Below are 26938 nucleotides of genomic sequence, written 5' to 3'. Positions count from 1 at the left end.
TATCTAAATAGAAGTTATTTCTAAGAGTTATTCTTGATTCCTCTTTTCCTTTATCAAATCCTGTCAGCTCTATTTTTAAAATTTATTTAGAATTTGAGCTCTTAAATATAGAAAGCAAATTGTTTTACTCTGTTTTCATTGCCTTGTCCAGGCCATTGCAGTCTCTTGCTGCCACCCCAGCCCCTCCCACCCTCTCCTCTCTCTTGTCCAAGCTGCAGGTGTGTGAAGTGCAGAGTTGGCCACAGCAGTCGTGGTTAGAGATTCGGATTGGGAGTTGTCAGCAGTGAGATGGTGACTGAAGCCCCTGAAGTGAATGAAGGTACCAGAGTGAGTGGAGCTCAGACATCCACTCATTATTGAGCCTGGCCCTGCAGTAGGCTCTGGGCTGTCCCGTGACTAAGAGCCATCGTGCTGTCCTCTCAGAGGCCAGGAGGCAGAGGGAAGTGTGACAGGTGATTCTGGTACAGAGTGCTGGGCGTTTGTGAGAGGTGGGGAGGGATTCAGAATGCTTCTGAGGAGAAGCATCACCATTGAATGTGGGGCTGTTATAGAAGATCTGGTCTAGAGACAGGAGTAGCTAGAGAGATGGGAAGGTAACCTAAGGAAAGGGGGACTCAAAATGTGGGAGCATTTCAGGGAGGAAGTAATTAGAAATAATGTAGTTTAGCACTGATGCAGTACTTGCAACGTATCAGCCATGATTGAAGCACATTACATGCATTAATGCGTTTCTTACAGCCTCTCTTACAGGGTTTCTTTGTTTTATCTGTGAGGAGACTTAGGTCAGAGAGGTTAAGGAACTTTCCCAAGATCACTCAGGAAATAAGTATTGGAGCCAGGATTGACAATATTAGCGACCATAGTGACATCAAGTGGGAGCTTATGGGTTGCCTGGAGATAGTAGTTCTAGTGGAGTCCTTGGCTCACTGCTAGATAGCAGTAAATTGGGGAATGCTGGGAAGTTGTGTGCTTGGCCTGTGGTGGCACAGTGGATAAAGGGTTGACCTGGAACACTGAGGTGGCTGGTTCGAAACTCCAGGTTTGCCTGGTTAAGGCATATGTGAGAGGCAGCTACTATGACTTGATGCCTCCTGCTCCTCCCCACCCCTTTTCTCTCTGACCTCTAAAATCAATAAATAAGAGCTTTAGAAAAAGGAAAAAGAAAGATTAAAAAAAGAAGAAAGTTGTAGAAACAGGTAGTAATTGTCACTTACTTTTCCAGGTTTCTTTTATGTTAGTTTTTTTTTTTTTTATCATTAATAAAACAGAAGCGTAGCTGGCTCACTCTCCAGCCTCCAGTTCAGCCTGTTGTATGTTTGTTCCTTCATTATTTCTGGTTCCTCTCATACCTGGGTGTCACGTGGTCTGCCAAGCTGGAGACCTTCAGCGACTCTTAACATAAAAAATGTGCTGTTATTAATCTTTTTATTTTAAACTCAGCATATTAATAATGTTAGCAAACCAGGTAAGTAAATAAATTGATATTAAAAATTTTAAACTAAAAGCTGTATTTTTAAGAGTTTGTTGAAGTTGGTGAAGTGATTTAACCCTAATGCTTTAGGGCGAGAAACATCAGAAATCATGCAGTTCGTTCCCTCATTCACAGATGGGGATGGGTCTGTCCAAGCTCGAGCTGTGTGTGCTGTCTCAGCCCCTGTTTCATGTCTCAGGCCTGTGCCTCCAGCAAGTGCGCTGCTACATATGAAGCGACTTTTGACAGTCGCTTTAAATGGGTATCCTATTGGATGTTTTTTCTGTGAATGAGCAGTGAGAAATGGAGCTCTTTCAGTGATGTGTCAGGTAATGCTTATTACCTTGTCTGTACTTGCACTGAGTCGAGGGAGAGTAAAAACTCCAGATAAAACTGATTTCCTGGAGTCCTGATATTTTGAGGAAAGTACACTTTAAAAAGTGAGTCTTGCTAAGTAGAATAAGCCAGTCGCAGAAAGACAAGTACCATGTGATCTCACTTATACGTGGAATCTAATGAACAAAATAAACTAACAAACAAAATGGGACCAGACTCACAGATATGGAGAACAGACTGACAGCTGTCAGAGGGGCGGGGGTGGGGGCTGGGTGAGAAAGGTCCAGGGATTAAGGGAAAAACCAGAAGCCCTCAGAGACGACAGTATTGGTGTTGGCAGAGGGGAAACATAGAAGAGGGCACCGGAGATGGCTGAGTGGTGATGGAAGGGGACTTGATTGGGGTGGTGAGCACACAGTATCAGGTGATGTATTGTAGATCTGTACACCTGAATCCTATATAATTTTATTAAATAATGTCATCTCGTGAATTCAGTAAAAAGGAAATAAAACAAAACAAAAATAAAAAGAGAGTCTTAGATTTTTTTTTTTACGCTTGCTTACAGACTTCATGTTTCTGAGTAGATTGGTAGGAAATTTTACACTCAACTTTTACAAGTCAAATCTGAGATCCAGATGCTCATGTTTCCTGTTACTTGTTTATAGAATTGTCTGTAGGGTAGGTATAATTCTAAAAAGCATTATTATTCCTGGAATCAGTTGACCTTCATTGTTAGTTTCTAATAAAGGAATTAATTGCACTCAAAAATAACATCCTAATTTAGCAAACATTGAGTGTAGAATTGTGGGAATCCATATGTGTGTGGCTGATGGTTTTTGTTGATTGAGTATGGAACAAATGGTTCTGAAGAGCATGAATGTAGAGTCCTGGCTCTTGTCTGAAGCGAGTGTATCTGGACAGTGATGTGGCCCTGGGGACACGTCTACACCGGAAGGAAAGCAGGAAGGAGTGTATCTGGACAGTGATGTGGCCCTGGGGACACGTCTACCCCGGAAGGAAAGCAGGAAGGAGTGTATCTGGACAGTGATGTGGCCCTGGGGACACGTCTACCCCGGAAGGAAAGCAGGAAGGAGTGTATCTGGACAGTGATGTGGCCCTGGGGACCGTCTACACCGGAAGGAAAGCAGGAAGGAGTGTATCTGGACAGTGATGTGGCCCTGGGGACATGTCTACACCGGAAGGAAAGCAGGAAGGAGTGTATCTGGACAGTGATGTGGCCCTGGGGACACGTCTACACCGGAAGGAAAGCAGGAAGGAGTGCATCGACAGTGATGTGGCCCTGGGGACACGTCTACACCGGAAGGAAAGCAGGAAGGAGTGTATCGACAGTGATGTGGCCCTGGGGACACGTCTACCCTGGAAGGAAAGCAGGAAGGAGTGTATCTGGACAGTGATGTGGCCCTGGGGACATGTCTACACTGGAAGGAACTTGTTGGCGTCAGGCTGGCCTGCAGCATTTTGGCTTTTCATCATTGCATCTTGTTTTTTATCCTCAACTTTTGAGAGCATTGGAAAATAAAATAATGAAAACAGAATGGCACATTTATTGTTTAATTAGGTACACCTGTTTTTTGTTTCAGATTTTTAAGAACAGGAAAGACTTGCTTCTGTTTTTGTTAACTTTAAACTTAGCAAGGAGAGGAAATGTCATAGGTTGTTTGCTCTAAACTGTATTTCTAGATGACATACAGGTGTCCATTTGCTTCTCTGGTTGTTCTGCTCTATGAAACAGTATTTCTAAAAATTTAGTTTTTTGGCATAGATCCTAGTGTGTCCTTGTGAGAAATAGTTGATGTACAATAATTTAAGTTTAGTATCACAGTATTTAAATATGAAAAAATAATTTAGAGAAAATAGACTTTCATCTTTCTATTTAATAAATGAGATAACTGATGGCCAAAAAGCCAGCTTTATGTAAAGTGACACCAGTGACACCAGAGCTAGTGGCAGATAGTGACCATGGAGGATGCTTGCATAACTAGGATGGCTCCAGGGAGCTGTAATTTAAAATCTGAAGGCCCATGGCTGGCAGCTTTTACAAATCTGTAACCTCTGCATTGTTCTTTGTTCCTTTCTGACACTCAATCATACTTTATCTTATCACATCTACAGACAGGTTAATGTAGGATTTAGGTTTATTTTAAACATGTTCTTTCCTATCTCTATGAATGAGCTTTTTTAAGGACAGGATTTTGGTTGTGTTCTGTAGGGCCTCATAGTCTCAAACATTATTCTCATTCTTATCCTGAGGCCATATATATATATATATATATATATATATATATATATGATGTTTCCTCTGCCTGGAATACTCTATTGCCTCTTTGGCCTTAATTTCCATATTAACAGTTTAACATCAACTCATTTTTCAAGGCTTAACTTGTGTGCTTGAACTTGGACACACCTAGTTTCTCCTCATTTATGAAATAAAGGAATATACTAAGTGATTTCTGCCAGGGTCCTCTGTCACCATTCCCCACTAAACTGGGTTAGACGTCCCTGACATGATCTAAGATAAGCACCTCATTTACCTTCATCCTTTTTTCTTTCCTGTTATGTGCATTATATTTGCTACTGTCCTTTTAAGTGCAGCTGTAGTAGCATCCAGAAATGTTCATGTTATATTTCATATATTCCATGTAAATATGTTTACCTACCATTTGGATATAGTAAGTTGTGCTGAGTTCATCACAGAATCTTTGTACTTTACTATTTCTTAATTTTTGAAAACTCATCTTTATTCTTTTGCTTTTTCTGTCTCCTCTGGAAACTACTGCTATTTTCTTGTTATTCTCATAGACTTCGAGTGTTTGCTCATCTCTCAATTCTGTAGTTTGAAAGCACAGAGGTTTTTTTTTTTATATAAATATGTACTTATAATATTGTATATCCTTTTTAAAGCCTGCCCTTTCCAAACTCCTTCTTCAAATGAAAATAATTGGTCTCCTTTATTGTCAGAGTTTATGCCTACATGACATAAATGTAGCTGGAAAATTATTAGACCACTTCCCTTGTCTTAGTTTTTAGTATCTTAGTACCGGTACAAGTGAGGTGTGTGGTCCGAATTAAAAATACTGACAAATATTGCTCCTTGGGACATGAAGAAGAGTAAGTCTTCTGGTCTTTTGAGTGCTTCCATTTATGGAAGATTTTTTAGGAAATTACTTAAATTCTTTCAGGCCACCAAAGTCCTAATTAATACAATACAGCACCTTATTACTGAGGTTTTATTTATTTACTTTTCTGTGCTATTGCACCATTTAACTAAAGGCATGTTGGGTAATAAAACAATCTAATGTAACATAAATTATTATTTTTGTGTCAAGAGCTGTGAAGGGTTGGAGATTGTACCCTACTTGCAAGCTAGTAAGTTTCACGAGGGCTAGCAGAAGACACAGTATTCCTGGGCCAAAGTCAGGACAGAATACTGTTTACAGCAGCAGAATTAGCCAGAGCAGCACATTTGCACCAGTTCCCTGAGCCTCAGTTTTCAGAGTGACACAGAGAGGGTTGGGTGACATCTTAGTCCATCCAAGGTGTCAGTGTAGAACAGGGGTCTCAAACTCAACTCAGCATGTGGGCTGCAGAGCAAGATCACAGCCGTTTGGCGGGCCGCACTAGGTCTACAAAAGGCAACTGTTACGCAACACTTTTCTCACTGTAGTTGAAACAAACAAAAAAAAAATCAGTACAACAAGCACAATCGTACATGCAGTTTACTCAGTGTCACAAAACGACCAGAAACTAGTTCGCATCACAACTGCTGTTAACTAAGCTAATATCTAGCTAGGATGCTAGAGAAATGAAAAATACAAGTAGGCCCCTAGGCTTACTTAATTTTATCCAAAATATTTTGAACTTTGTGGATTAGTCTGCGGGCCGCACAAAATTGTTCGGCGGGCCGCATGCGGCCCGCGAGTTTGAGACCCCTGGTGTAGAAGTAGAACCCTGAATTTAGGGAACCCAAGTCTTTTGTAATGGGCAGTGAGTATGTCTGCCCTCTGCCTTCCTGTATAGAAATATACTTGAACGGAGTCTGGATTAGAGGCCCAGGTACCTCTGCTCAAAGTACAAGCAGAAATGCCAGAGATGTGAGGAGTTGTCTTTCAACATTTTACAAGGCAGAATCACCAAATGGGTATTTGTAAGACAGAGCTAAGTAAATGACTTCTAGATTTTAGATAGCAGAGGATGGTGTAAGAAACATTCCCTAGAAAATAGTGAAATTGTCCTCAATTCCCTCTTGTGTAGCTTTTTTCCCAGTTGGCCTACTCTCAGGGACCTCCATATATACATGAGACTCACACTGGTAGTTTCTGGGAAAGAGTACTGTGGGTCTATTTTCTGAGGGTCTTTCACTATTTACCGTTTTGTTTTGTTTTATTTTTCCATTAGTGAAAGATAACTCCCTCAGTATGGGTGTGTTTGTGTCTGCCTTCCTCCGTCAGAGCTTGTTTCCCTATAAAAGTTCAAATAAGCAAAAGTAACAAAAATGACAATTACGGTATCATTTTAATTTTGGAAAAATTCACTGATGCATAATATTGTAGACAAAAGACATGGAAAATGATGGAGCTAGCTGTGTCCCAGGGCAAGTTCACACAATCAGACTGGAGTTCTAAGATGTGTCTAAGGCTAAAATTCTTCAAATTGGAGGTTCTTTGTGTGCTAGAACACAAATGCACTAGTACCTCATTACAGAGGGCCTAGTACAGAACACCCGGGACTGTGCTGGCCTCTGGACTCAACTCTGCCAGACCAGAGGGCTTGAAATCTGGCACCTTAGTTGTGGGAGGAAAAGGCTGGACATTCATTCCTGTCAATGTCTAAGCTCCAAACAAGTAACAAAAACAAAGGGCATAGCATCTTTTACTTTCCAAGTTAGCCTGGTCCCCTTTCAGTTCTTTCGGATTTTTCTCAGTTTTTCTTCGTGGACTACCTTTTTGGCTCCTGCAGTATTTTACTGCTATGATTCTGTTCCTCCCATCTCTTCCTAGTAATGGTCTCTCTCTGTTTAAACCACCATTTCTTACTGTGACCCTTAGGCAACGCTGTCCTGACCCTGACCCTCCAGCCCCCATTCTCACATCCCTACTCCCTGCTTGACCTCGTTTTACAGACCCCTTCGTTCTATAACAGCACATGATGCTCAAGTCTCGTTTCCTCTGGAATTCTAAAACCACCTTTCCAGACTGACAACTGAATATTTCCTTTATGATGTTCTGCCAGTTCTTTACCAAACTTGTGCTCTGGTTTGAAAATATTAACAACTCCAGATGCAAAAAATATATTATTTTAATAATTTTGCCTTTTTAAATGGAATTCTCCAAATTATTTTGATGAACCTTTATGGTCGTTGATTGTGGATGTTGTTTTACAAGTTGTATTTAACGTTTGTCAAGTATCTGTCTTTTCACATGTCGTATCAGTTTGTTGTATTTCTCCTGCCTGACTAAGCACTTGGAGTTTTGTCGGCATCTCCACATTTTCCTCTTCCTCTCCGTTCTCCCACTCCCTTACACACATCATATATTTGAATGCTGTCCTGTGTGTGAGGTTTGGGGGTTTTGTTACTATTTTTAATGGTAATGGCAATAGTTCAGTCTGTGATTATGGGATGAAAGATAAATCTTGTGTTACTTTTCTCTGTGCAGGTCTCTATGCCTTGCGGAGGGTCCTGAGCCAACAGCCTCACCTCCCTGACAGCAAGGTGGCTGGGCTGGTCAAGATCACTCTGAAGGATTTCTTGCAGGGGATGAATGACGTCAGGCCCAGTGCCATGAGGGAGGTTGCAGTTGATGTCCCAAATGTAAGTCATTTGCACCCACATGCAAACCACACTTCGATATAACTCCAGGAAAACTATGTTCCTAGGCTAAACTTAAAAAGATTTTTTAATTGAAATTTTTCTGGAGATGATTGCTGATTCAGTGCAGTTGTAAAAAATGCTATAGGAAGATCCTGTGTATTGTTTCCCTGTGGGAACTTCTGCAAAACTAGAGTGCAGTATATCAAGCAGGATCTTTATAGTGTGGTAATCATTATGTAACCTTCCTCTGACTTTCCCAGTGTTACTTGAATTTGTTTATGTGTGTGCGCACATTTGTATATTTAGACCTATATGCAGTTTTATTGCATGTAGAGGGTTTTCTATCACCAGCATGCTCTCCTGCTTTGCCCTTTTATAATCATACCCACCTTGTCCCTGCACCTGTCCTCAAATTCTGTTATTCTGAAATGCTTTATTGTCTACGGCCATACCACCCTGAACGCGCCCGATCTCGTCTGAAATGCTTTATTAGTGAAGGCGCACAGTGGACAGCAGTTTGCGGTGAGGTTGTTGCACTTAGCTTATTTCCTTGGAGATCCATCCAGATTGTTGTGTATCACTAGTTTGTCCCTGTCTGTTGCTGAGGAGTCGTCCATGGTACGTGTCGTCTTGGTTTTGGAGGACATCTGGGCTGTTTCTAGTTTGGGGCTCCTACAAATAAAGCTGAGGTGAACATTATTTTACAGGGTTTGTGTGAACTTCCATTTTCAGTTCTCTGGAATAAATGCCCAGGAGTGTATTAGTTGGGTTGTGCACTAATTGTGTATTTGGTTTTATAAGAAAATGTCAACTAGGCTAATTTAGAGCAAAAACATCTTATAATTATGATGACTTCTACTAATGATGACTGATTGGGGGAGCTCTTTTACATAGACATTATCTTAGTCTTTGCAAAGTTCTCAGTCTAGGCCAAGGACAACAAGTTACCTTTTCTGTGTGGGTCATCTGTTATGTCCCAAGTAGGCCTGTTAATCAGGGAAAAAAGGGCCTTTTACTTTTCTTTGAATATATTAATGTTTCTAGAAAATGGACATCGAAACAAAACATTGGCAGTGTGTCCTGCACTGTGGTGAGGTAGAGGACGCGCTGTTTGGCTGGATTGGATTGTAAGGAACACGGTGTGGGTTGGTGCAGCCTGAGGAGGGGCAGACTGCTCCCTGACACTTCCTGATGGAAGGATGGAATCTCAGGACCGTTCCTTCTCTTGGCCTGCACAGGATCCCCCCTTCATTTTCTCTGGTGAGGTAGTCCTGTTGCTGCCGAGGCACTTGTGTCGAAGCTCTAACGTTGCGATTATTCGGTTAGAGCCTTGTTAGAGAATCCCACAGAGTTTTGAAACCCTTTGCCTGATTTTCCTGGTTATTAACTAATGATTTTTTTTTGGGGGGGGGGGTTTGTATTTTTGTATTTTTTTGAAGCTGGAAACGGGGAGAGACAGTCAGACAGACTCCCACCTGCGCCCGACTGGGATCCACCCGGCACGCCCACCAGGGGCAACGCTCTGCCCACCAGGGGGCGATGCTCTGCCCCTCCGGGGCGTTGCTCTGCCACGACCAGAGCCACTCTAGCGCCTGGGGCAGAGGCCAAGGAGCCATACCCAGCGCCCGGGCCATCTTTGCTCCAATGGAGCCTCCGCTGCGGGAGGGGAAGAGAGAGACAGGAAGGAGGGGGTGGGGGTGGAGAAGCAAATGGGCACTTCTCCTATGTGCCCTGGCCGGGAATCGAACCTGGGTCCCCCGCACGCCAGGCCGACGCTCTACCACTGAGCCAACCGGCCAGGGCCTAACTAATGATTTTTAATTGTGGCAAGCTAAAAAAACAAAAACTGAAAGACTCAAACCGATGGCAAGTCAATCGAGTAGATAGCCTGTGTGAAACAATACACTGAGAAGAAATCAGCAGGTTTGTTTTCACTGTTAAAAGTGACCATTCCTTGAAAAATGTGTTTTATGGCCAAATAAGTTTGGGAAATGCTGATTTAAATACAATCAAATGTATTTCTTTGCTGCAGGACTTCTCAGTCTTTTAACACAATAGTATGTATTATGAAGTGTCAGAAGAGCTTCTATGGAAACTTATTTGGCTGTGGACCATGTGGAACTGAGACTTCGTTCATTGTGCAATGTGGTAGATTGCAAAAAAGGACACAAGTGTTTCCCATTTCTGTCTGTGTTTTTGCCCTTAGCACAGAATCTTTGTAGCCCCACCATAAAAAGATAAGAGTCAAGTTCTCTATCCTTGGAATCTGTACTTGGCTGTGAACTGGCTTTGGCAGATAGGATAGTCACAGTTGTGATGCAACAGGCTCAGAGCACTTGGGGCTTGCCTTTCTTGCTGCTCTTGGAAACCCTACGTCAGCCGTGTGAAGAAGTCTGTGCTGGCTTCCTCGGGAGATGAGACCACATGGAGCAGAGACGAGCTGTTCTGGCTGAGTGAGACCCCCTCCGTCCAGCCATCCAGCCGGCTGTCAGACCTGTGACGCTGTGCTAGACTATCTTACCCCAACTGAAGTTGGCCCAAGCTGGAAGAACAACCAGTAAACCTTGATAATTGTCAGAAATAATAAATGTTTGTTGTTTTTAGCTACTAAATTTTAGCATACTTAGCAAAGGCTAAAGCGATATAGACACTTGTTAATGTCTTATAGAACACAATGTTTTTTAAATTTAGGTGGGAAATTTCCCTAGAGATAGGAAAATCCCCAAGGACTGGCTGCTAGTTTAGGCTACTTAATGTCATTCTGAGTTCTTTTGGAAACATTTTCAAATTCACTATTGAAGTTATTTAAGCCTACCTTTGGGGTTTTTCAGAAGCTCTGTAGCAGAACCTGCTAGTTTAGTAGGAATAATTTGACAAATGGGGTTATGAAATAATGAGTGATTGATGTTGGGTTAGTAGAAATTTTCTTTCTAATTTATGGTCTAAAGTTTGGGTATATTGGTATGAGTACTTTTATTTGCAGTATTTATTTTTATTTTATTGACTAGTGTTGCATGGTATAATAGGTCAGGTAGATGTCTAACCATCAAATGCTACACATGAAAATTTCAGATGATAGGATTTTGAATCAACTACATCATCCAAAAATACTTGAGTGTTTAAAAAACTTTAAGGACTAGGGAAACATACAGTAAAGTTTTAAACTTAAAGTTGCTGCCAGTGGAGAATGTGTTTAAACAGTGGCTGTCAGCTCTTGGACCTGCTGAACTGATTTATTCATCACAGGAACTGGTACTATAACTGCATTTTTAATTGCGCTAATGAAAGATTTTTTTCCTTTATTTTCTTTTGATACAGTATTTACAATTAATGGACTTGTGCCATTTTCCATTTGGCACTTTATAGTTTGGCCTTGGGCCATGGTGTCCTGTGATGTTACTCATGAGCTGCTGTGTGGTTAGCCTGGTCAAAGGACTTTCTTATATTGCTTTTTATGCTCACTTCAGATTATAAAAAGTTTCCTGAGAAGTCAACATTTCTATAATTGGATTCCTAAACTTCACCCTTCTGATTTCTGGCTACCTACATCTACAAAAATATCTCCAAATTATTTCTGCAGAAAGTTTAATGAAAAACTGTTTCAAGTAGCTAGTTAATTGTGAACAGTTTTTAATAATAAATTGAGCGTTCAACATCTTCTGAGAAAAGATTTTAATGTGTGAAATTTAAACCTTGAAATCACACTTGCCTAGTTATATTTAAGTTTGAAAGAAATGTCTTAAAATGGGAATGTTGCCAGTTATAATACATTATTAATTTCAAAAGACCATAAGTGTAAACCATATACTTAATGTTTCCTTTTTTTGGATGTTCTGAAATGGTGATTATACCAGTAGATGTATGAAAAGTCAAATGTATTTTACAATTAATTGGTGATTAAAGTCAAATGTCTTTCTTTAAATACAGAAATTCTTTGAATCTTTGATATTCAAATGTGTATTATGAAAGTTCAATTTTTCACCCAGAGATAATAACTTAATATTTTGTTATATTTTCAATAGATTTTTAAGATTTTCTGTGCCAACAGATATTTTAATATAGTTAATCTTAGGGAATAATTTTATATTCTGGTTTTTTTCACTTAAAATTATATGGTAAACATTGTACTTTAAAGTTTATAGACTAACATCTTTTCAGTGACTGCAAAATAGATTTATGTGGATAAACCATAATTGTTTTATCCTTTCATTCTCAAATATTTAGGTTTTTTTTTTTGTTTCTTTTTTCTTTTTTCTTTTTTTTCTGAAGCTGGAAACGGGGAGAGACAGTCAGACTCCCGCATGCGCCCGACCGGAATCCACCCGGCATGCCCACCAGGGGCAACGCTCTGCCCACCAGGGGGCGATGCTCTGCCCCTCTGGGGCATCGCTCTGTCGCGACCAGAGCCACTCCAGCACCTGGGTAGAGGTCAAGGAACCATCCCCGGCGCCCGGGCCATCTTTGCTCCAATGGAGCCTTGGCTGCGGGAGGGGAAGAGAGAGACAGAGAGGAAGGAGGGGGAGCGGGGGTGGAGAAGCAAATGGGCACTTCTCCTATATGCCCTGGCCGGGAATAGAACCCGGGTCCCCCGCGTGCCAGGCCGACGCTCTACCGCTGAGCAACTGGCCAGGGCCTCAAATATTTAGGTTTTTAAAAAAATTTTTCTGGCCCCAGGGCCCTGGTCCATTGGCTCAGCAGTAGAGCGTTGGCCTGGCATGCGGGGGACCCGGGTTCTATTCCCGGCCAGGGCACATAGGAGAAGTGCCCATTTGCTTCTCCACCCCCGCCCCCTCTCCTTCCTCTCTGTCTCTCTCTTCCCCTCCCGCAGCCAAGGCTCCATTGGAGCAAAGATGGCCCGGGCGCTGGGGATGGCTCCTTGACCTCTGCCCCAGGTGCTGGAGTGGCTCTGGTCGCGACAGAGCGATGCCCCAGAGGGGCAGAGCATCGCCCCCTGGTGGGCAGAGCGTTGCCCCTGGTGGGCGTGCCGGGTGGATCCTGGTCGGGCGCATGCGGGAGTCTGTCTGACTATCTCTCCCTGTTTTCAGCTTCAGAAAAATACAAAAAAATAAAAATAAAGATAAATAAATAAATTTTTTTTTTCTGGCCCCGGGCCGTTTGGTTTAGTGGATAGAGCATTGGTCCAGCATATGGGTGTCCTGGTTTCGATTCCTGGTCCAGGCACAAGAGAAATGAAGTATTTCTTTGCCCCCTTCTCTCCCTCTTTCCCTCCTGCAGCCAGGGCTCTGAGGATAGCTCCTTTGATGCAAGCATCAGCCCCCAGGCTCTGGGGGGAGGGGGTTGCTGGGTGGATCCCAGTCCTGTTGCCTGTGGGAATCTGTCTCACTATCGTCCCTCCTCTCACCTTAAAAAAATTATTTTTTTTTCTAAAATGGCTGTAAGCATATTTGTGTACAAATCTTTGCAATTATGGTTCCTAGAAGTCAAATTACCAAATTAAAATATATATGATTTTTAAAGCTTGTGACAAATATCAAGGTCTTTTTTTCTCTTAAATCAGAAAGATGGTTTTGATTTATAATCATGATAAAAATTTTAAATTACAAAGAGATTAAGCAAAATCTTCTTTTCACTTTAGTCTTTCCTTTTTAACTTTCCACTAGAGTTTATTTTCTTGACTGAAAAGATACTCTTTATTATGAGGAATAATACTGGATAATTTTTAGATGCATAAAGTTTTAAAAAACAAAATGGAAAATAATTCAATTGTATATCTTCTTCTGATAAAAATGTTAAATTTTTAGATAAAATGTATAGCTGGATGATATTTTTAAATGGAGTTTAAGTTTCACGAGAGCAGATTCTTTTTATTTTTATCATTAGTACTTAGCACATGACTAGCACATAAAGGATGTCCAGTCAGTATTTGTTGAATGAATGAATGAACAACTATAGTTATTCATGAAAAAACCACATTAGTTGGTCTCTTTCAGATACATCTGAGAAAGTATGTCATCTTTCTTCTACAACAGAGTACAGTATAGTCTGTTATTACGCATATGTAACATTTCTTCAGATTCTTCATATTTTATAAAGCAGTGGATTTCTTTAGTGAATTTTAACCCTTACTATTTGTTTGATGAATATAACATTTTTGTAATTGAGATGCCTATAATTAGTGCTAAGCTGTCTACTCTGGAAGGATATAGAATACTTCTTTATATTTCCTGCAGAAACTGTTGTTTCTTTAACCTATTAAAAATTCTCATTAAGATAAAGAAAAATATGCCTTTAATAGTTGTTTTTGTACATTATCTTTGCAATAGGTCAATGTATATATACCCTAGTAATTATCACTGATAAATGGCATTGTTAACCAAATATATACAAATTAATTGCCATCAAATTCAATTCATTTATGCATCTTAATCCCCCCAACCCTCAGGTTTTCCCTTTTTAACTATGTAGTTTTAGGTTGACCCTCACTATTTGGAAATAATCCTTTTTTAAAAAATTGATTTTAGAGAAAGAGGAGGGAAAGGGGCAGACAGAGAGAGAGAGAGGGAGATTGATTTGTTGTTTGCATATATTGGTTGAGTCGCATATGTGCCCTGACCTGACCAGGGATCGACTCTCCAACCTTGGCATGTCAATGACACTCTAACCAACTGAGCTACCTGGCCAGGGTAAAATGATACATCTTTATACTTGTGATACTGCATTTGGATTCAGGTTTTCAGAATTTAGTCATTTGGTTCAGAATAAGCTAAAAGCCAGTAAAAAGGTAGGGCTTCCATGTGAACCCACTTTGTAAGGTGTACTGCAGCCAGAGCCTCGGGGCTGACTGTGGCGCAGACCCCTTTATAAACTTCGGTCCAGGCTAAACTTCCAGGCAGTGGGCACTCACATGGAGTGTATCCCACCTGTCATTAAACAGACTCTCCATATTTACTCCCATTTTAGAAACTTTCTAATGCAGGGGTCGTGAACCTATGGCTCGTGAGCCAGATGTGGATCTTTTGATGGCTGCATCTGGCTCGCAGACAAATCTTTAATAAAAAAAAAACACATTAAAAATATAAAACATTCTCATGTATTACAATCCATTCATTTCCTACTGCTCATGTTCATGGTTGCGGTTGGCTGGAGCCAATCACAGCTGTCCTTCAGGACAACACCAAATTTTTATTGGATAATGCGTAACGTACACAGGTCGTTGTATGGCTCTCACGGAATTACATTTTAAAATATGTGGCATTCATGGCTCTCTCAGCCAAAAAGTTTCCCAACCTCTGTTCTAATGATACAGATAATCAAAAGGCTGTCTGTTTCACTAAGTACGTATTTAAAATTTAGTGATATGTTTTAATTTGGTACCTTTTCAGATGAGAGGAGATCTTCAGAATGTGACAAGCCAGTTGAATTTCATAGGATGAACTCATTAGCATTACTTTTCTGGTGCAGAGATTTAATTTAAAAAGCTTAATCAACCATAATTACAGTTCATTCCTCATGTACCCTCAGGATAGTTAGCAGGAATTTATTTGGGTTTCTGTATTTTATAAACAGCACAGTGTTCTATATTTTCTTTATTTTTTACAGTTGCAAAGGATTGAGGGCTTCTGTGATGCTTTCCTAAATAACAGATTGCTTTCTTTGGAATAGATAGTACAACCTGTGGAAATTCTATTAATTCCATATTGGTTCTTGGCAGGGCTTTTGAATTCAGTTTCTTTTGATTTGGGTTCTTGTTGTCTAGACAGACAAGTGTCTTCTATCACTCCCAAGATCCCAGTCTTCTCTGCCAGCTTCTCTTGTACATTTTTATAGTTTGAAGTCATAACAATTGAACAGGAAAGCACATTTGGGAAAGTAGAATACTTTTAATCAGGAAATACTCTGTGCCAGAATCAAGATTGTCGTTTCAGCCTTATTACACATTTTATTGGTTTAACTCTTTCATTCCACTTTTTTTTTCATGCCTTTATTTTCCTCAGGCTTTTTCTATAGGTGCAGAAAGGAGGAGATACAAAGTTGGTGAAAGATTCATCAGTTTCTATCCTCAGCTCTGATCATGGTTAACTTTGGTGAAGTCAAACACCCTTTTAAATGGCAAACTCTTAATTTGCAGTTTTTTATGGGTGTCTTCTTTGGAATTTATTTAGATATAATTCACATATCAATTCACTAACTTAAAGGGTCTTATTATTTAAGTAATAAAAAAAAATTACATTTACTCAGTGTAGGTACCATTTCAGGTTTTTTGTTAGATTCAAGTTTTCATCTAGTGTTATTTTCTTTCTTCCTAGAGGGCTTCCTTTATCATTTCCTGTAAGGCAGGTATGCTGGTTTTGAATTCTTTCAGTTTTTGTCTGAAAAAAAGTCTTCATTTTTATTTTTATTTTTTTTTGTATTTTTCTGAAGCTGGAAACGGGGAGAGACAGTCAGACAGACTCCCGCATGCGCCCGACCGGGATCCACCCGGCATGCCCACCAGGGGGCGACGCTCTGCCCACCAGGGGGCGATGCTCTGCCCCTCCGGGGCGTCGCTCTGCCGCCACCAGAGCCACTCTAGCGCCTGGGGCAGAGACCAAGGAGCCATCCCCAGGGCCCAGGCCATCTTTGCTCCAATGAAGCCTTGGCTGTGGGAGGGGAAGAGAGAGACAGAGAGGAAGGAGAGGGGGAGGGGTGGAGAAGCAGATGGGCACTTCTCCTGTGTGCCCTGGCCGGGAATTGAACCCGGGACCCCTTGCACGCCAGGCCGACGCTCTACCACTGAGCCAACCGGCCAGGGCCATCTTTTTTGTTTTAGAAAGATATTTTCATTGGGTAAAGATTTAAGTTGATAATGCTTCCCACTCTGCCCCCCATTTCTTTACTGGTTTTGCTCTATTTTATTTTTTCTTGCATTATTTCTGAAATGAAATCTTCTGTCTCCATTTTCTTTGATTTCCATAGATAATATATATTTTCCCTCTGCTTGCTTTTTAGATTTAATCTTTATCGCTGATTTTAAGCAATTTAGTTATCATGTGTCTGGGTACTTTTCCTCATGTTTCTTCTGCTGGTTCATTGATCCTTCTTTATATGTAGGCTTATAGTTTTAATCAAATTTGGAAAAAAATTTGGCCATTATTTCTTACCTGATGCCTGTGACTTATGGGGTTCCGCTCTGGCTATTGGGAGCAGGCATGGTTTCTTCTGTTTCTTTCATATCTCTGGCCTCATTTTCTTTCCTTCCTGGCCTCCTGGTTTTCCTCACATACACGTATTGATAACTGAGTATTAGATGGAGATCCTCTGCAGGTATTAAGAGTTCTCTTTATTTATTCCTCTTTTATCTCTCACACTCTGCACTGTGAGACCAGCATACTCATGACTTCATCTTGGCGTCTCAGGGAGCCTGTGGGCTCCTGCCTGGGTGTCCCCTCCATCGCTGCCACATGTGACCTACTGCCGGGTAGTTAGTTGCATGCAAGTTTAAGGTTCACCTCATTGGTTTTATTTCTCAACGATCGTTATCCTTCATTGCCTAATGGACAGTGTCCTGAATACTTTATATATTTTTTCAGTTTTTTAGGTCAGTGTTATTTTGTTTTTTTTTAAGACAAGATGGTGGATCTTACCTTATTTTACTTCTTGGCCAGAGGCAGAGGGTCTATTTGTCAATTTTTTTAAGTTTCATATTTAATGATATCTATCCAGGCCACAAGCTGGGACATGTCCCAGTGTCCCATGTTAAAATTGCTATGTCAGAATTTCATATACTCTTCAGAGAAAAGCATTGCAGTTTTCTGTTTGTTTGTTTTACTTCTTTTTTTTTCTGTTCCAAGTGAGAGGAGGGGAGATAGACTCCCGTGTGTGCCCTGACCCAGATCCACCTGGCAACCCCAGTCTGGGGCCAATGCTCTGCCCATCTGGGACCATGCTCACAACTGAGCTATTTCTAGCTCCTGAGGCCGAGGCTCTACAGAGCCATCCTCAGCACCCTGGCTGATGTGCTCGAACTAATTGAGCCATGGCTGCAGGTGGGGAAGAGAGAGAGAGAGAGAAATAAGGGTGGAGGTGAGGGGTGAAGAAGCAGATGGTTGCTTCTCCTGTGTGCTCTGATCAGGAATTGAACCCGGGACATTCACATACCAGGCTGCTACTCTGTCACTGAGCCAACTGGCTAGGGCCGCAGTTTTTTTGTTTTCTTGTTGTTTGGATGTTTTGTTTTGTTTCTTATAGGTTGTTTTAAAATGTATTAAGAATGACCTTTCTGGTTTTCATGCAATAAAATTATTAATGCTCTAAGGTAGACTGGGATATGATGGTAAAATGGGGAAAACGGGGTAGATTCATTAAACTTCATCTGAAAATCAGGGTGTGTGAGACCTCTAGACCTCTACTCTAAGACCAAGAGAAAGTTATAGGTAAATGTAAAAGCCTGAAATAAAGTTTGCTGTAATGTCTAGGGCTGTAGACAAACAGTGGGGTGTTGGTAGGTACTTTATTTGGATTTTATTAGTTTTCCCCTAATAACTTTTGTCTATTGCAAGATCCCATGTAGGCGGTCACATTACATTTAGTTATCATGTCTCCTTAGACTTCTCTGGGCTGTGACAGTGTTTCTTACTCTTTTCTGTTTTTTAATAGCCTTGATAGTTTTGAAGCATACTCCTCAATTTGAGTTTGGCTGTTTGTTTTTTTGGGGGGTGTTAGACTGGGATTATGAGATTTGGGGAAGAAGGTCACAGAGGTAGAATTCATTCCCATCTCAGTAACAAAGATATAATATTAATTTTGAATCTTTTATTATCTAATTTAAAACCCTTCCAGCCCTTCATGAGTACTCAACCAGAATTTAGACTGATGTGCTGCCTACAAGCAAACTGTTTGAAGAGGCTACAGTTCCCCACGTTTACCTGATCTGTAGCTTCTCTTTTCAGTGGTGCAGTCTCTCTGATGTGCTCAACTTTAGGGTTAGCAATAGATAATAGGAAGAGGCAGCCGGAAGTAGAGCAGGAACTGATCAAGTCCTGGATCAGGGGAGGAAGCTTCAACAGGTCTCTTTTGCCAGAGAAGGCAGAGTAAAATATAGTCAGGTCCCTCCGTATCACCGCCAAAGTGAACCTGAAAGCCAGTATTAGGGTCTAAATGCTTCAGTCTCGTTCATTCTCCTTAGCCTCCCGCTCCCACTCAGCTCTCAGGTCCCGCTTAAATGCCAGGTTGCCTGGAAAGCTGAGCTTAACCCTCTAGCAACCTCTTGGCCTGTTATGTGCTCTTGTAGTATCCTGTATTTTTTTCTAATTATGTCATGATTAATGTGTTTGTTTAATGTCTACTGTTCCTTACAGACTCTAGGCTCCACGCTGTAGAGGCCACGTCAGTTTGGTGCATTCTGCGTCCCTTATTCTGTGCTCTGCCTTTCCTAAAGCCTCACTAAGCACCTAAAGCCTCACTAAACAGCATTTTGCAGTAAGATGACTATATCTGAGTGAATAAATAAATGAGTATATGAATGGATATTTGCTATTAAAACCTCTGCCAAATACACCTTTGGGAGTCTGACCTCTTGCTGACACCTATAATACATGAAGCCCCGCACTTAACAGAAGTTATAAAAGAGAAAAGCCAGACAACTTTTACTATAAGATAGTTAATTTTTGCTTGTGCAGTTCTCTGAGGCTTGCTTGACCTTTCTCCTTGAACTCAGTATATGCTTAAGGTAAATGTCTAATTATTCTAGACAACTTCTTCCTCCAGAATTTTCTGTGGCGCCATCTTTCAAGCCTGGTTCTCAAGCTAGCCCTGTGCCTCTAACATTCATACCCCTAGCTATTATGTGTACACATTTAGCATCCCAGCACAAGCTTTAATTACAGTAGCACCACCTACCTTGACACATGAGTTTAATTCGTTTCATGGCTGAGTTAGTGACTCAACTTGCTCGTGTGTCAAATCAAATTTCCCCATTTAAATTAATGGGAATGCAATTAATTCGTTCTGGCCCCCCCAAAACATGAATTTGTTTTATATATGCTTTTAAATAAGGAAATGTACTTTATAAATAACAAATACATACATAAGAGAGAATGTAAAGAAATAAACTGTTTATGAAGTGTATTTACCTTCATGGTCAGGCAAAGATGCTGATGGAGGGGGAGGAGACATTAGCATAATAATGGCCCTTCCCAAGCAGGAAGGTAATTAGCAATTTCACAGACAGCTGCCCAGCACCATTTTTAACAATAAAAGTGAGCAAACTCAAAAAAGACAAATTTTACAAACTCATATGCCCGACATTCCACCACTTTTGCTCACTTTGCAATTCACACCACAGGCATTCCTGTGCAAGGAATTAGGCACATCACACAAACAAATAACAGCAACAGCATAAGTCATACAGTTTCAACCAGACCTGCTCCCTCCTCCATCAGGGTCTCATATTGTCCAAAAGCCACATGTCCATCCAACAAGGGAGCTGATGCCCCCTCTGGTCACAGTCCAAGAGTCAGTTCATGCACATGGAGCTTCAGGCCTCCCCCTCATCCCTGCCATCCTGGCAGCTATTAAGACGCTGCCCTAAGGGGGAACATATGGCAACTGTGGCCAACATTTCCACCTCTGCTCCAGAGAGCATGCTGCCATACACCCTATGTCCCCCATCACAGCAAACCTACCAGGGGCTTAGTAGGTACTCTTTGCTGCTGGGCTTTTACCTTCTGGAGTCTGCAGACGGCAGCTTCCGCCCCAGTCTCCTCATCCTCAGAAGAGGAGCTGGAAATGCCTGTTCCTGCTGACTCAGAGCCACTCCGCTGCACGGCTCCAGCTTAGGCTGCCGGCTCTCGGCAACTTCCTGGGCAAACAGCAACTCATAAACCTGTAATCTCTTCTCCAGAGACTGCTCCATTTCCAGGAGCAACTCATGAACCTGGTCGGCCTTCTCCATCACTTGCTTCAGTTCCAGGATCTGCATCTTTCTCCCTTGGCCATTCCAACTCCTCCCACTCCTCAGTTTGCAGCCTCAGGCAGCACAGAGCTCTTGGTTTCTCTCGTAGGGTTATAAAAATCAGCCATCCCACGGTCCCCAAAAAGACAGCCATCGGGAACCATAACAGTAGCCAGGCCTGCCTGGCTTGTGTTGGCTTGGTAAATAAGGTGTCAACCTGAAATGCTGAGATGGCCAGTTTGAATCCCTGAGCTTGCCCAATGAAGGCACGTACAGGAAGCAACTACTATAAGTTGATGCTTCCTGTTCCCCTCTCACATTCTCTCTCTCATTTCACTCTAAAATCAATAAATAAAATCTTAAAAAAAACCCCAGCTAGTCCTCTACCTCACCCCTCAAGGGTGTTGGCGGCCCCGTACCAATCTGATCCAAATCCTGCCACAAACTACGCCAATTGTATGGCCAGTAGTCGTGTCCGTCGTGGCCATACACATGCAGGTTCCAATTATTTGGGCAGATGGTAAACAGTGGAGCCAAAAAATGGTGGGCCATTCTTTATTCAAGACTTGTAGTGGCCAACGAGCAAACACAGGGCTCCCAAAGCCACTGACATATTCTGTGGTTCCAAAGCCAGGAGAATCTTCTCCGGTTTTTCCTAGAATCAAGGCCCCACCAGCTCAGTCACCTCTGGTTCCCCATCTGCACACCTTCTCCCTTCTCTTCTCTGCACACACTGGCTTCTCCTTCAGCATGCTGCCCTCTTGTCTCCTCTCTCTTTCCCTGCCATCTTGGCTCCTCCTTCAGCACTCTGCATCCTCTGCTCTCACTCTGCCATCTTGGCTTCTTCTCTTCCTCCTCCTCCTCCTCCTCCTCCTCCTCCTCCTCCTCCTCCTCCTCCTCCTCCAACTTTTGTGGTGCCAAAACCTCTCCTCCAGCCAACATTAGCATAACAATGGCCCTTCCCAAGCAGGAAGTCAGTCACAATTTGCAATCAACTGCCCTGCTCTGAGGGCAGGCAAACACATGGCTGCCCAGTGCTGTTTTTAACAATAAAAGTGAGCAAACTTAAAAACACAAATTTTACAAACTTATTTGCCCAACACTCGTGATTCAAATATCCGTTTGTGACTTAACGCAAAAAATCCCGTGAGTGACAGCTCATCTCTCAAATTGCTAGTGATTTAAAGTGCTTGTGTGTCAAGGGACCACCGCATAAGGAAAACTCTTCTTTTTCTAAATACTGACCATTACTAAGCCTGTGCTGGAAGGATTGTTTTTGACATCTTCAGTACTCTGTCACAGCTTTAACCTCACAGTTCCTGTCCTCAAACCAAACATCAGTGACACTTCTCCTGCCCCAGCATGTCAGCTTTCTGGCTAACATTGGTTATTTGTTCCATGTGGGAACTTCCTTTCTGGCCTGTATCTCAGGACACAGAGTCAGAGCCGCTTAGGAATCCGCTTCCAACAATTGGCTCAGCTTTCCGGTAGAGAGAGAGGGGTTTCTTCTCTTTGCCTCCTACTGAACTAAAATATGAGCATCTCTTTGGCCAGTTTTGGCAGGAGAGGATCTTTCTTCCTGTATATGCAAACATTTATTGTCAGCCAACCATCAGAGGAGATCAACAGAAAGGGTTTGATTTTATACTTCCTTGGACAGATCTGGGCCGGAAAACATCATGCCAGGCACATGTGTGCCCATGTACGCTTCACAGGTTGACGATATCTTTCACTAGTTCTCAACACACATGGTGCTTTATTCCTCACTCCTTCTGGTTTCCTCATCTCACTTCCTACCAGGCTTTCCTCCTGCCATCTGCCATTTCTACCATTCTGCTGCTTTATTTTTAAGATAATACAGAGAAGTATATGTCTGCCCATTAATTTATCCCTTTACCAAACCTTGAACATCTTTAATGTATGGGGCACTATGTTGGGATTGCCCTGGTGATGCATACTTTTATATATAAACGAGCCCTTTCGTTTGATGATCAGTCATGCCTATCACAAATTCCCAAAGAAGAATTAGAACAAAATTCACTTAAAAATTTTTACTATTTAAAACTATTTTTTTCTGGACTTTTATGTGATTTCTTTTTTTTTTTTTTGTATTTTTCTGAAGCTGGAAACGGGGAGAGACAGTCAGACAGACTCCCCTCCCGCATGCGCCCGACCGGGATCCACCCGGCACGCCCACCAGGGGCGATGCTCTGTCCACCAGGGGACGACGCTTTGCCCACCAGGGGGCGTCGCTCTGTTGCTACCAGAGCCACTCCAGCGCCTGGGGCAGAGGCCAAGGAGCCATCCCCAGCGCCTGAGCCATCTTTGCTCCAAAGGAGCCTCAGCTGCGGGAGGGGAAGAGAGACAGAGAGGAAGGAGAGGGGGAGGGGTGGAGAAGCAGATGGGCACTTCTCCTGTGTGCCCTGGCCGGGAATCGAACCCCAGACTTCTGCACGCCAGGCTGACGCTCTACCACTGAGCCAACCGGCTATGTGATTTCTTTTAGTTTGTGGGAATTTGGTCATGTAGTGCACGTGGTTGATTTCACATTCCCTTGAGAAACATGTTGCTTCTTTAGCGCTGGGGAGTGGGGGCTAGTCAGTAGAAACCCCCTTTCCTCTGTGCCTCTGTTCCCAGCCTATTCCTTTGTCTCTTCCCAGTTCTGTGCAATGGTCTGAACGGCAGGGGTTACAAAGCAGTTTCCTTAAACAAAGCATTTCTGCTGATCCAATTATTCAAGGCATTTGGTAAATTAGAAAAAATATAACATATTTTAATAACATGAACTTTTTTGGTGACACTATCATTTTCATGATGAGAGTTTATTGCTTTTTATAATGATTCTATTTTTGTATTTTTGTTTATAAAGTTTCTATTTTTTTAAATGAGATTTTTTTTCCCTGTACTTGTTCATTTAGCAAAAGTAGTTTTTTAAAAGCTCATTTTAGAACTGGTTAACTAGGCCCTGGCTGGTTGGCATAGAGGTAGAGTGTTGGCCTGGCCATGTTGAAGTCCTAGGTTCAATTCCTGGCCAGGACACACAGAAGAAGCCCCCGTCTGCTTCTCCACCCTTCTCCCTCTCCTTCCTCTCTATCTCTCTCTTCTCCTCCCACAGCCAGGGCTCCATTGGAGCAAAGTTGGCCCGGGTGCTGGGGATGGCTCCATGGCCTCTGCCTCAGGTGCTAAAATGACTCTGGTTGCAACAGAGCAACGCCCTAGATGGGCAGAGCATCGCCCCCTGGTGGGCATGCCCGGTGTATCCGGGTTGGGCTCATGCGGAAGTCTGTGTGACTGCGTCCCCACTTCTCACTTCAGAAAGGTACAAAAAATTTTTAAAAAAGTAAATGATTAACCATTTTTAAACTGAATTAAGTTATAAAGTTTTGTAAAAAAAAAAAAAGGGCCCTGGCCGGTTGGCTCAGCGGTAGAGCATCGGCCTGGTGTGCAGGGGACCCGGACTCGATTCCCGGCCAGGGCACATAGGAGAAGCGCCCATTTGCTTCTCCACCCCACCCCCTCTCCTTCCTCTCTGTCTCTCTCTTCCCCTCCCGCAGCCAAGGCTCCATTAGAGCAAAGATGGCCCGGGCGCTGGGGATGGCTCCTTGGCCTCTGCCCCAGGCGCTAGAGTGGCTCTGGTCGCGGCAGAGCGACGCCCCGGAGGGGCAGAGCATCGCCCCCTGGTGGGCAGAGCGTCGCCCCCTGGTGGGCGTGCCGGGTGGATCCCGGTCGGACACATGCGGGAGTCTGTCTGACTGTCTCTCCCCGTTTCCAGCTTCAGAAAAATACAAAAAACAAAACAAAAACAAAAACAAACAAAAAAAGGTTATAAAGTTTTGTGATATAAGAGAGGAGTCTTATTTATTTATGTTTATTTTATTGATTTTAGAGAGAGAAGAAAGGAGGAGAAAGAGTGACAGGAACATTTATCCATTTCTTTATATGCCCTGATTGGGAATTGAACCGGCAGCCTTTGTGCTTCTGGATGATGCTCTAAGCAACCAAGCTATCTGGCCAGGGCTAAGGGAGGCGTATTTAGATAATATGCTGTTATCTAAACATAGATAAGGTTTGACTTCATACATAACTGGCTCTCTGAGGACAGCTCATAGTGAACTTATTAACATGTGATGGTAATATAGTGATAATTTAGAAATTAAATTTATGTTTCAATATAAGCATTAAACTGATTATTAAATATTTGTCTTTAACTTCATTGTATTTGCTATGTTTCTTGGGATATCTGAATTTTTTTTTAACTTGAATAATTCCTTTTTTTTATTAAATACATTTTTATTAATTTTAATGTAGTGACATCAATAAATCAGGGTACATATATTCAAAGAAAACATGTACAGGTTATCTTCTCATTCAGTTATGTTGCATACCCATCACCCAAAGTCAGATTGTCCTCTGTCACCTTCTATCTAGTTTTCTTTGTGACCCTCCTTCCCTCCCCCCGCGCCCCCGCCCCCCGTAACCACCACACTCTTATCCATGTCTATTAGTCTTGTTTTTATGTCCCACCAGTGTGTGGAATCCTGCAGTTCTTCTTTTTTTTCTGATTTACTTATTTCACTCCGTATAATGTTATCAAGATCTCACCCTTTTGTTGTGAGTGACCTGATGTCATCATTTCTTATGGCTGAATAGTATACTATGGTGTATATGTGCCACATCTTCTTTATCCAGTCTTCTATTTTTTTTTCTTTACAGTGATTAAAGCCTTTAAGCAAACTCTTGGCCAATACAGCAAGAATCTATAAAAGAGTAGTGTCCTTAACAAGTTCACCAAGTCCAACTTGGCCCCAACACCATGCCAAATCCCTGAAAAATGCAACCCAACCCCAGTTCAGTCTGTTAGGAGCTGTCACAAGGAGCAGGAGTCCAGGAAAAGTCCATATCCAGGAAAAGTCCGCATGGCACTGAAATTGTTGTTACCATTCTATACTTTGCAGCTCACGTCCAAGTCCCAATGACTGCTGCTTGTAGCTGGTAATGATTCAGGTAGACTGGAAAAGCCATCTGCAGTATGTGTGGAGATGGAGCTTCTGTTCTCCTCTGCCTGGAGAGATGAGACCAGGTTGCTCTTCCCTGGAGCTCTGAGACTGTGGCTTGGTAAAGAGAACCTTGGGATACACTAAGCTGGGTGGAAAAGACTTCTATTCATAATAGAAGTTGGCAAAAGGGGGAAAGAGAGCTCTAAATTAGGAGTAGGTCCCAGCCTGAAATATGAGTGGGGCATTGAGGTAGGAGGAATAAAGGAAACACTATATATTAAACAAAGCAGCAGAAAATAGGACTATCAACACTCACAACAGAGATCTTCGAGGGAAGAATAAAAAATCTGACTATTCACGCAAGACATAGTTAAGTGGACCTTGTGCCAATGAGATCAGTTTACCTGCTTCTTGGAAGAAATACCCTAGGCTCGTCCACAGTGTCGTAGATGGGGCCGACGGCCCTAGGCAATTTCAGCCTTCAGTGGCAAACCCCAGCATTCTGGGCAAGGTTAGGTAATAGGTGGCTGGAGCAGGGCTGGAAGAGACTGAACCCTCCCTTAGAGGAGCGAGGGGGTAGCCTACCTTCCAGTGTTCCTGTTTCCTCACAGCAGAGGCATGTAAGTCTGGCAGGCTTTAGCTTAATGATCTTCCTTTCCACTATTGAAGCAGGACCCAGATGACATTCTATGAGACCCCTTTGGGGCTTTGGAGCCTTTAAGGATGTATCCTAAAAGCTGGTAGTTCCCCTGATCTCTATTGGGCTTTTTCTGCCTCTCGGTATCTTAAAAAGCGATGCTCAGAAGATCTCGCTGAGGAGTTTGAGGATCCCCATCTGCCTATATAAATCTTTTCCATATATCTGGAGCTATTTGGAAAAAGACAAAACAGTGTTATTAGCTGGATCAAATAAAGAAGGTAGTAGTTTGCAGGTGAAAAAGATTTAGCGTCTCCTGTTCATCAGCATTCAACAGAAATTTAAAAATTTTTAAGTAAAACGCATGATATGGTAGACCCGTGTGAGTTCCAGGATTTGACTCCCCCCTTTTAAATTTTTTTAAATTGACCTTAAAATATTTGCTGGGTACACTTTAATAATACCTTGACTTTAAAGATTGTAAGAAATACACATAATTCGAAAGGTTTGACAAAATACAGTACATGCTTTTGCTCCATATGGAGGAGCATTGTCAGTTTAAGCAGTTTAGGAAATCCAATAATAGAACAAAGCATACAGACAATGAACTATAACATGCTTAGCAGCCTCTCTTGTTCTGACAGAGGTTACTATAAATCCAGAATATGTATCCACTGTAACGTGGACATAGGACTGTTTGCCAAATGAAGGTATATGAGTAACATCCATTTGCCATAGTTGTCCTGGTAGGGGTCCTTGAGGGTTAACTCCAAAT

At 42.1% G+C, this 26938-nt stretch overlaps 1 protein-coding gene across 2 annotated transcripts in view; it reads left to right on the top strand.

Annotated features, from left to right (window-relative positions):
- The window catches only part of AFG2A (AFG2 AAA ATPase homolog A), a 275456-nt gene that overhangs the window by 30840 nt on the left and 217678 nt on the right, over positions 1-26938 (top strand). For both annotated transcript variants that reach the window (XM_066233605.1, XM_066233616.1), the window contains exon 10: positions 7483-7637. In XM_066233605.1, coding sequence (XP_066089702.1) covers positions 7483-7637 — 155 coding nt within the window. The remainder of the gene's footprint in view (positions 1-7482; positions 7638-26938) is intronic.

The sequence above is a fragment of the Saccopteryx bilineata genome, chromosome 1 (assembly GCF_036850765.1).
Source record: "Saccopteryx bilineata isolate mSacBil1 chromosome 1, mSacBil1_pri_phased_curated, whole genome shotgun sequence".
NCBI lineage: Eukaryota > Metazoa > Chordata > Mammalia > Chiroptera > Emballonuridae > Saccopteryx > Saccopteryx bilineata.
This window is presented reverse-complemented; position numbering and strand designations above follow the sequence as displayed.